This window comes from Clarias gariepinus, chromosome 17, assembly GCF_024256425.1.
Source record: "Clarias gariepinus isolate MV-2021 ecotype Netherlands chromosome 17, CGAR_prim_01v2, whole genome shotgun sequence".
NCBI classification, from domain to species: domain Eukaryota; kingdom Metazoa; phylum Chordata; class Actinopteri; order Siluriformes; family Clariidae; genus Clarias; species Clarias gariepinus.
The window spans coordinates 26,800,391-26,811,551 of record NC_071116.1 but is presented as its reverse complement, the minus strand read 5'-3'; the positions used below and the strand labels follow the sequence as shown (position 1 = coordinate 26,811,551).

At 38.6% G+C, this 11,161-nt stretch overlaps 1 protein-coding gene across 2 annotated transcripts; it reads right to left on the bottom strand.

Annotated features, from left to right (window-relative positions):
• Nucleotides 1-215: 215 nt before the first annotated feature.
• Nucleotides 216-9,988, bottom strand: rab36 (RAB36, member RAS oncogene family). Of its 2 annotated transcripts, none has more exons than XM_053475766.1 (11): nucleotides 9,894-9,988; nucleotides 7,788-7,872; nucleotides 6,888-6,979; nucleotides 6,111-6,185; nucleotides 5,913-6,014; nucleotides 4,012-4,076; nucleotides 3,833-3,884; nucleotides 2,319-2,400; nucleotides 1,941-2,031; nucleotides 1,715-1,831; nucleotides 216-662 (listed from the first exon to the last, which is right to left on the bottom strand). In XM_053475766.1, exons 2-11 carry the CDS (start codon nucleotides 7,839-7,841, stop codon nucleotides 604-606), a joined length of 789 nt encoding a protein of 262 aa, XP_053331741.1. In that variant the 5' UTR covers nucleotides 7,842-7,872; nucleotides 9,894-9,988; the 3' UTR covers nucleotides 216-603. The 2 variants fall into 2 exon arrangements, with proteins under 2 accessions (XP_053331741.1, XP_053331740.1); XM_053475765.1 differs by having other exon boundaries at nucleotides 9,861-9,971.
• Between the last annotated feature and the right edge of the window lie 1,173 nt (nucleotides 9,989-11,161).

Below are 11,161 nucleotides of genomic sequence, written 5' to 3'. Positions count from 1 at the left end.
TTTTTGAAAATGTTAATATTTTTTATTTTATTCTTATTATAAAATAGTAGATTGGACATAAATGAGTATGATAATTTCTTTAGTCCATTTGTAAGAATTGAAAGTGTACTAATTTAATCATTTGATATATGGACAGTATGTGTACAGTGTTTTTAATGTTACAATGTTTAACACCTCATTTATAATAAACATATTTAAAATAAATGAGAAAATCATACACTGAAAGAGTAACAGCATTTTATTTAATGTTGTAAAAAAAGGATTGGTAAAAATAATAAAATAATGCAAATTCATGTTAATAACTGTGATTTTAATATGCAAGCTTTCACACAGGTGCTCGGTTCCAGCGATGGATCACAATTAAATACTGAATAACATTTCTGTTCTGTTAAACAGGCAGTCAGGTTTACACTCCTCTGCTCCAAACCATCTACGTTTTTACTTTATATCTATAAGGCAGTGGGTAAAGCAGCACAATACTGAGAGTATAAACACCGTGATGGAGCTCGAATAGTAAAAGTCCTTTCACTCAGAGCAGGTGCTGGTGAGGATCACTCGACTGCGCTGTTTCTTCCCTTTCCGATGCAGAATGTTACGACCAGATCAGCAGCAGCTCTTCCTCGATTTTCCCTGCTCAGCATCTGCTTGGGTTTCATCTACTTCTGCAAAAAGGCACAAAAATGATTTTCCATCCCATTCTGGGGCATGTTATTATTATTGTCTGAAAAAAATGTGAACATGACGACATGACATGAAATGACATTATTATCTTCCATTCCATTCTGGGTTAGGGTTAGTCGAGTCCAATTCCTCCCCATCACTAGAGGGCTTCCACATTAAGCTACGACTACCACTTAGTCGGAAGGGCCTATCACGTGTGTCCTCCGACCACATGGACGCCAGCCGACCGCATCTTTTCAAACTGACGCCGTAACACAGTCAGAGGACAGCGCTATCTGCTTCTTTCCCTTGTATGAGCTTAAAGCCCCTGATTGGCTGTAGAGCCGTGATTAATGTGGGAGCACTAAGTACCTCTTAACCCTCGCCTCTGAGAGAGCTCGGCCAATCAGCTCTCTCTTATCCTCCGGCTGCGAGAGGTTACAGCATCACCCGGGAATCAAACCAGCGATTCCCGGATGATAGGGTGAGCACTTTATTACTGCGTCACTCGGAGGAGACGAGAGCATATGTTAAAAATTTTTATAAATTAGAATTTTGGAATCACTTACAAAAAATATTACAAATAATTTTTTTAAAAACAATAATCAAAAACTACACTTAAAGTGAAACCAAAAAAAAAATGGACTTAACAAAAGAAAATCACATAAAACACCAAAAACAAACAAGACAAACAAAACAAAAACTATTAAACAAAAACAAAAAAAGAAACAAATAAAACAAGGCAAACATAAAAGCCTTTTTAAACAACACTAAGACAAAACAAAAACAAACCAAAGTAAAACTAGATTAAACAAAAAAGTAAAAGTAAAGTAAACAAAGCATCAACTAACAATCAAATAAAACAGCAACATAAAAACTAGCAAACAAAAACAAAACAAACAGCAGTATTATTGTTTTCATTTACAACAAGATAAAACAACAGACTTAACAAATAAAACAATAAAACAAAATAAAAACAAAACAAACTAAGAAACTAAAACCCAAAACAAAACAAAAACATATAGCATATAAAGTAACAAAAACATCATCTTACTGAGAACGTCTCCGTCTCCGATGCGTCCCGTGCTGTAGCCGAGCTCAGTGTCCTTCAGGACGGAGTCTTCGAAAGCTAGAGCAGCAACACGGAAAAAGAACTGCTGCACGTTCTCTCCTGTAGCACACACACACACACACACACACACACACACACACACACTTTATCTTGTGTCTGCATTCCACACATTTACTTTAGATGTCTTGTGAGTTCAGCGTCATTTTACCTGTTTTGGATGAAACAGACCAGAACTCAGCGTTCATCTCCGTTGCCATTTTTACCGCATCTCTCTCGGTCCTCTGACATTCCTCTGGAGACTAATGAACAAACACACTAATGGAAGCAGCTCAGACTGCATGATTTCTCAACATATTTAAAATGATAATTATAATATATTGTTTATTACAACTGCAGTAATGTAAGTGATATGTTGCTGCTTAATTAATGTTTTATTAAAGAGACAATAACTTTATGATGTGCCGGTAAAGAACATCAGCTTAACTTTTCCTCAAGTATTTGAGTTTCTTATTATTATTATTATTATTATTATTATTATTATGAATCTAAATGAATAAAAAATGATAAAGAGAAAATAAATTCTCACCAGCAGATCTCTTTTGGTTCCAATCAAGAAAATAAAGCAGGAATTTGGCTCATTTTCACTCAGAGCGTCCACCAGCCACTGCCTGCGAGAGAACTTTACACTTTAGAGACACAAAGACACACTTGCACATTCTTACATTCTCACACACTTACATACTGATTGTTTTTTTTCTAACTGCAGGGACGAGGAGTTCGTTCCATGTTTTATGACATCATCACGCTCTCAGCGACGTTTACCGGCAGCCAGTAAAGCGATTCGACAAGTACTTGTTCAAAATATGATGGAGTTTCTCACAAACTATTAAAATTATTGGTACGATTGTCCGAACACAGGGAAAAATCCCCAATTGGCACAAAGGCCCTACAAACTGGCACAAGCGCTTTAAAAATAGAAAAAGCCCCTAAAAAGGGCACAAAGCATCTAAAAATACTACAAAGCTTCTAAAACTGGCAGTAAACCTTCATAACTGGCATGCAGGCTGGAAAGCTTTTAGCAGAAAACCTCAAAAAATGACACGAATCCACCAAAAACTTGCAGGAAACCTCCACAAATGGCACAAGAACTGGTATGAAAATGTCTAAAACCTGAACAAAATCTTGTCTATAAACAGGCAAATAACAAAATTTATTAATAAAAATAACAGAAAGTCCTTAAACCTTGAAGAAAGACTACAAAGCTGGCATGAAACCTCTACAAATCACAGAAAGCATTTCTAAATTGTAGAAATTATCTAGAAATATTCAAAACGTTTTTTTTTTTCAAAATCTATAACAAATCCCCTGAAGATCGAACAAACCTTGTAAAACTGGCACAAATCTCCTTAAGGGTGGCACAAAGCCTTTAAAACTGGCAAAAGACCCAACACTGGCACAAAAAAACCCTGGAGATGGCACAAATCCTTAAAAAACTGGCTCAAAATCTTCGAAACTGGCACAGAGCCACTGAAAATTGTAAAAGGCCTTTAAAACTAGCACAAAGCCCCCTGATGATGGCACAAAGGATTTCAAACTGGCCCAAAGCCACTGAAGTTGGTATATACTGTAGCCTTAAAACCAGGCCATTAAAACTTGCATAGAAGCTCCAACACTGGTACAAAGCCCCTAATAATGGCACAAAGCCTTGAAGACTGGCATAAGGACTCAACCACTGGCACAAAGTCTCCAAAACTGGCAAAACGCTAGTAAATATGGCACAAAACCTTTACATTAGTGGCATAAACCCTGGCACAAATGGGCATTACTCAATGGCAGACCAGACGACATTTTCACCAGTAAGTTTCACCAGGTGCCTTGAGTGAGAAGACGACGCTGAAGTTTGTCCTGGAGATGTTTCCCTGCAGCTCGGTTTACAGTCGGCTTCTCTTTCATCATTAAAACCTCCAGCTCGCTGACATTTTGTGTTGTCTGCACTCCACGATAGAGTCATGTGACTCTGGGGCGTTTGTACAAGTATGCGTACGACTGGTGCGCCAATGGAGGACAAATCTGAACCAGTCACAAAAATATACGACTTACTTGGTGTTTTCCAGCGTCTTAATGTCCGTCATGTCGAACACCGTGACGATCACTGTGAACAAAACACACACAGAACTGATGTCGGTTATGTCGAGGTGGCGACTGTGTATCAGATGTGTGTGTGTGTGTGTGTGTGTGTGTGTGTGTGTGTGTGTGTGTGTGAGTGATGAGGATGGTACCCTGAGCTCCTCGGTAATACGCTGCAGCAATGCATTTAAACTTCTCCTGGCCTGCGGTGTCCCAGCTACAAGGTGAAGAAAGTATTTACACCACTGTGTTTATTCAGCTAAACAAGTCGGAGCGAAAAGAAGGGAATGACGCGGATATGACTTATGACTGGAACAGATCTAGACTAAAGAAAATATGCATTTGATAAAAAAATTATTAAGTCCTTTAGTTATCTGTCGAGTTTGATCCCTTCTTGTTATAACAATATCAGACAATATAAAAGTCACCACCTGATACAATATGATTGATGGATGCTAATTCTATTAATATTGCAATTTTGTAAGTATTACGATTTTATAAATATCCCAGTTTTTGTTTTCTAATTTTGTTATTATTTTAGAGCCTTGAACCTTTTATTCCCTAACTTTTATACGTAACAGCTTTACAACTGAATTAAACATGACCAATTAATTGTAGCGCGTTCCTTATAGCATTAGTTTTCTTCAAAAACAAGCACAGGATTTAAACAATACAGCAAATTAAATGAAACAAAAAGCTACATCGTTACTGAGCAGCGCGTATCTCTGTCCTCCGCCTTAATTGTTATTTCTAAACAAATGTAGTAAATAATTCACTCCTACCACACGGGATGCCGGTGTGTGAATAGTTTACAGTGAACCACCTGTAGGATTATAAAGAAGCGACAAAGTTTTACCGCCTCAAGTGTCGAGCGCGTGTTGAGCAGTTGTGAGCATGCAGGCACACGGAACTTCTATTGCAGGCAGACGATTAAGCTTTTGACAAGACGAGTTTAGAGCGAATCACTCTATGCTCTCGGTACAGAATAGGTTCAAGGCTGATCATCAATCACTGGCTGATCGACTGGTGCATCTCTATTGTAAATGTAATAAAACATCTTGGACTCAATACATGAATCAGCAGACAAAAGAATCGCGTTTCATAAGTGAACCGATCTTTCCTCCATCTCTAGCACTTCCTGATCATGTGCTAAACTGAAAGATCTGACCACTTTAACTATTTAAAGGCACACATTTAATGTGATTTCCCTTAAAATCCTAGTAGATAATAACAGACTCTCTGTTTAATGTTAAATGTTTTTACACAACCTTAAATTTTACCGAATGCATTTTATTATCAAATCATTCAGCTCAAAATCTTTCATTCGATGGTAATGAAGCGAAAAAAATAAATGCAAAAAAACCTAATTGGGAACAATTTTAACCCTTTCAACTAACCCGATTATAAAAATTATAATCCATAAAAAGAAATTGTCATTCTCCACTTTTTTCATTTATATATTTATTTTTTTCTTTCATTTTAAAGATGTGTCTAAACTTCAGGAATTTAGTCAATACACAAGGATCTAAACTGGATCTAGTGATGGGAAGTTTGAGTCATTTTAGTGACTCGGTTCTTTGAATCTCGTTTATAAAAATGAACATCATTTAGTTTATTTTGTTCTTTTGAATAAAATGTTACATTAACAATAAACAGACCCCCAACACGTCTATATACACAAGAAACAGAACTGAGCGGTTCTTCTCATGAGTCTTCTAGTCTGAGTCGTTCGTTCTTTTGATTCTATTGCACTGCATAACGTCTGTGGGAGTCACATGACAAAAGAACGAACGATTTGGACCAAAAGACTCAAAGGTAACTACTAATTTCTGTTTCCTGTACATAACCTACAGGGGTTTTGCGATGCTTTGCGCTTGCAGTAGATAATGAAGGAATCACTCTCTGTGACGACTCGTTCTTCTGAGTCACGTTAAAGACTTGTTTAAAAAGAATGAATCGTTCATGAACAACCCATCACTAATTGGATCCAGTTCTACATGAGCAGTATAAACATACAGCATCGCTCTCCAGGTGATGAAGAAGCAGCACTCACATCTGAAGGGAGAACGGAAGCCCGGACAGTTCAAACCTCTCGATTTCAAAGTCGACCCCGATGGTGGCCTTGTAGTCGCGATCGAAAGCATCTTTACAGAACCTGGAGTGCAAGACCGTCTCGGATTATAATCCAGAAAACACTGTCTCATAAGCTTTCTCTGATTTCTCATCAGATTTCTTTTTTATGTTCACATACCTGTTAATTAAGCAGGTCTTTCCTACGTTCAGGTCTCCAACCACGACAACTTTCGACATCTTTAGTCGGTCCAGACTGAAAAAGTTACACAGGAAATGAAAGATTAAGAGTTTATTTAAACCACAGATGCCCTTTAAATGAGTTTGAGTATTTTCAGTTCGTTTGTTTTTATCCAAACACTCACTCTGATGTCAAAACTGAAACTACAGTCTACAGTTAAATCAATACCTTGAGTATATATTAATTTTTAAAAAATCCGTTCTTGTGTGCAATGGAAAAAGACAAAAGAATGATTTTAGAAAAAGACAGCTGATTATTATTATTAATGCTGCTCAGTAATAAAAGTCAGTGTTATTTATATATTAATAAATAAAACACACGTAAAAAAAAAAAAAGTCTGAGCGTTTTTTACATTAGGCACAATTGATTTGTACCGTGCCCAGGAACGACTGCACCATCCCCATATACACACATATACGTTTAACACTAATATGAGGGGCGTTCAAGTCAAGCCAGGACTTGAGCTAATAACATTTCTGGTGATTATATAGAGAAATAAGGAGAGTTTTTACTTGAGTCCCGGTTTGACTTGAACGTTCTTTGTACATACTGTATGGACGTAACACTCTAAGATTCTGACCAGACTGCAGAGTTCTCTGCGTAAAAATAACAGTGGGGTGGTTTGTCTTGGCGTGACACAGGAAGTGATGCGCGTGTCTGCCGCCACACTCGCTAAAACAAACATCAATCAACATAATGACAAGAGGCGGCTCTCACCCCTGCTGCCTGGAGACCCGGTCTTTAAAAGCCAGTTTAGCTTTAGGGCTCCAGTCTTTCTTTATCTGCAGACATGCTTGTGGGTTGTAACACTGCCACAAACACACACACACACACACACACACACAAACACACACAATTATAATAGATATTTAGTCAGTTAATCATTCAGTTTAGAGAGCAAAATGCATGAACGCACATATTTTTATATTATATTCAATGTTAATTTGTAAATGTGAACAAATTTTTTAACAACAAATAAGTGATATTAATAAAGAATCTTTACTTAATACAAAAAAACTAATCTTTTGTGAAAATTGTAACGCGTGTTTCGTGTTTACAAGAAAGAAACCGTATATCGTATGTATTGTATAACTGTCGATAAGATACGGATTACACGCTGGAATTTAAACTGCTTATTTATTTTTACTTAAACATCAGATTAATTAACTTTTTTTTCTGAATCCATAAATATTTCATTTACCCATCAGATTGCAGAAGCACTAATCAGTTTTCACAATAACAAAACACAACCTGATCTGCGCCATGACGAAACTAATCTTTAATTTAATCCTCTTCCATATCCTGTACAGGGTCGAGGGGGGCGGGTTTACATCCTGAACAGGGTGCCAATCCATCGCGGGGCAATTTGGGAACAGCAATTAATCTAATCTAATTCATGTGTTTGATCGGCGGGATGAAACCAGGGTACCTGGAGAAAACCCACCAAGCGCGGGGAGAACAGGCAAACTGCATGTACACAGACCCGAGGCGGGAATCAAACCCTCAACCCTCGAGGTGTGAGAATACAGTGCCCCCCCACCAACACCCCCTAATTATGATTCCAAAACATATTAGTGCTAAGATTCTGTGCTGGTGAATCCGTCTCTGATGCTTCACCTTGGGAAACGTGGATATGATCCTGTTCCTGCTAACAGGAGGAGCGAACTGCATTCTGCTCTCTCACAGCAGACTCGAGTCTCACCTGCGGGGGAAACACGGGACACGTTTATTACAGATGCAGTACAGCAGCGATAAGCAGCGATAACGCATCGATCATCCTGTCCATTACACAGTGTTGCTTTATGGCATGTTGTGGTTGACTGTAATCACACTGCAACAGTGGAAATGTTAGTTCAGCACAGCACAGTGTGTTTCTTTGCCTTCTCAGCTGTTTGCTAGGAGACGAAACCCGACTCTGGCACCTGGAATGCGTGAACTGATAGGCATTCAGGTGTTTATGATGGAAGGAGCCATGAAGACTCGTTGGTTATGGATTAAAGTCTGAGTGAAGACATTGCTCTCATCATTTTAAAAGATTTATTGCATTTGAGATGATTTGAAGCTTCTTCCTGTCCTGCAGAAACATCACACCTGGGGTGATAGAGCCTTCTGTATCGCAGCCCTTATCCTCTGGACGTCTCTTCAAAGAAATCGTAAAATCATTCTGTAACCAATGCCAGCTTAAAAAAAATAAAAGAATTCAAAACATATCTCTTTTTTCCAGCCTGTTTTAAATCATATAGAGTACTTAGCAAATGTCTTATCACATTTCATCACATTTAGCTTCAAAAGGTTGTCAATTCTTGTATTTTTTTTATGTAATCTTGAGGAATAGTTGTCCAGGTTTTCCAGATTTTCTGTCTCTCATTATTTTCAGTCTAGTCCCTGTACCGGTTAGGCCACACAGTGATCTATGAATCATTTAAGCATAAAAGAACCAGTGAGAAACAGGTGCAGATGATGATGGATGATCAGGCCTGTGATTAGTTTACTGCTGATGCTGAATGCTGAGTGGTTGGAACTGACAAGACGGGAAATGAGGTCGCTGCTGAGGTTATAAAATGATCAATTACCAATTTTTTTAAATTGTATCTTTAGGCACTTTGCAGCCTGTTGCAGTAAAACATTTGTTCCTATTTGTTTTATTCAATCATTAATTTACTATACAAAAGACAGTCAAAAATATCTGCACTCTGGCTGTACAATTTATTTTAATTAACGTTTAGGAAAGACAAATAAAAAAATTTTTTCAACATAATCTCCTTGCTTTTTAATACACTTTCATCTGTCAGCAAGCTTTTGTATTCCCTCGATGAGAATGTTTACGGCTGAGCTAAAAGGCCACACATGATCTGCTCTCTTCACTTCTTCATCAAAAGTGAATCTTCGTCCCCGTAGGGCTGCTTACAGGGAATCAAACAGGTGAAAGTCAGATGGAGCGAGATCAGGACTATAGGGAAGATGCTTTAACACCTCAGAACTAATGTTTTGTTGACAGTCTGAGCAGAAGTGTCACAGTGTACTTGGATATCAGTCCTCTGCGTTTAATCTGAAGTTTAGTTTTCAGCTCTTCTATAAGCGTCTCACTGTAACGAACACTGTTGATTGTTCAACCTTTTTCCTGATAATGGTCCAATACTGGCCCTTGAGAATCCCAGAAAACTGTAAGCATGAATCCGTGTCTCATCACTTGTAATGATTCTCCTTAAGAAACTTTCATCTTCCTTGGGGTATTTTGTTTGCAGACATCAAAACGCTTCTGTTTATGATCCTCAGCACCAGGTTCACCCAAATCGCCCCAGAAATCACCATCAGGGCATTTCGCTCGCACCGTAGTCACAGATGAACTGATGTAGTGAGTGACTGGGGAGACAGTAGCCTTGAGCAGAATGCGCTGATAAGAAATAAGGGGTGTCAAGACTTTTGCACAATACATTATCAATCAATCAACGCTCAGTGCTTTTATACAAGCTAATCTTTTTTTTAAAACTTGTACCTAATAGACATTTTTAAAGCAGTTCTATAAATATTTCCAGCAGGTATAAAGTAGTTCTGCCCCTGTGTGTAAAAGTTTGTGAACCCCTGCCATCCAACAGACACTAAGATGAATCAGCAGCTCTGCGCCCGTTTTCACGCAATAAATCTTTAACACATCATCCATTTCCCAGCGACACGGCGCTCTCTACTCACCGATCCTGGCGGTAATTTCGTGGCGTTACTTACTCTTTTAACGCGGTTACGTTTCAATAATAAAGCCGTCCTGTCGCTGATCCGCTCTGTGCATCATCAGTCAACCCAAATCTCCATGGTAACAACTCCGCCTGAGAAATCACGTGACTCGTCCTTCCCCGATAACGGCGGTGTGGGAGAAGTCACGTGACTGAACATGAAATCCCGCGATACTTTAGAAAATGCAGACTTAATAAATGAATTGCTTGTTGTTGTTGTTGTGGTGGTGGTGGTGGTGTTTTGCGGTGTGAATATCAATGTGACTGTAGTGTAAAAAACAAATAACTGAGGTTTACGTTTTAAAATACAAACCTCAACAGTTCTGAACTATCGCGAGATCTCGTAGGGCAGGCTCTCTGGTGGTTGCCAGGACGACACTGGATCGCTGAAGGGCCTTTTGGTCTTCTCCAGACACAAGGCTTAGCGTTACAAAAACTCAAATAAAAATAATATTCCACAGTATCCAAAATGTTTTTCCCCAGAAAAATACAACACTAAAACACACAGTCCTTCTAATAATATGCATTTTTGGCTATAATTTGCCAAATTATTATGTATACAAATGTATTAAAATAAATGAAAGCATTATGTGGACATTAACTCTAATATAGATTATCTTAAAAAAAATTTAAAAATAAATAAATACATTATCCTGTTAGTTTTATGTTGTGGTACAACAACTAGTTTTGTAACAGGCCAGCAGATGGCAGCACAAGGCTGCAGGCACAGTCACAGGGCCCTTCATAAGTCAGTGTGCCAAAAGACATTGTCATGTGTACATCGGGAGCTGTGCAACTGGTGCTATTCTGTTATTCTGTTCTCTGATGATCGTCAGAGAACAATCCATAACATTGCTGCCGTTGGAACCATCTAGTCCATGCTCACGTGTGATTAGAACATGCATCGTGTGGCTGCTGAGTTCGTCCCCAGGCTGCTGGCACAGGAACAGAAGGAACATCGCGTCTAAGTCTGCCAAGAACTCGTCAGAGTGCTGTGAATGACCCGCCCTTAATGTCGAGGACATTCCCGGTTATAAACTTTCAGTGTATGGGTACGGTCCTAAGACGAAGCTAGAGTCTTTACAGTGGAGGAGCCAGTCAACTGAAAAAGGCGAAGCAGGTGCGCTGCTCGACCGAGTGCATGTCGTTTGTCTTTTTTGACATTTACGGCATTGTGCATTGAGAATTTGTCCCCAGGGGCCAGAGCGTCAAAACCACACAAACACCAAAAAAAAAAAAAAAACACTAAACACGCTCCAATAC

Excerpts from the sequence above, each read along its gene's own strand:
- rab36 (XM_053475766.1), bottom strand. The coding sequence starts at position 7,841 with ATGCAGTTCGCTCCTCCTGTTAGCAGGAACAGGATCATATCCACGTTT. Across the intron at positions 6,186-6,887 it reads CGGGTCTCCAGGCAGCAGGG|TCTGGACCGACTAAAGATGT; the intron begins GTGAGAGCCGCC and ends TAACTTTTTCAG. Across the intron at positions 4,077-5,912 it reads CTTCCGTTCTCCCTTCAGAT|CTGGGACACCGCAGGCCAGG; the intron begins GTGAGTGCTGCT and ends TTCACCTTGTAG.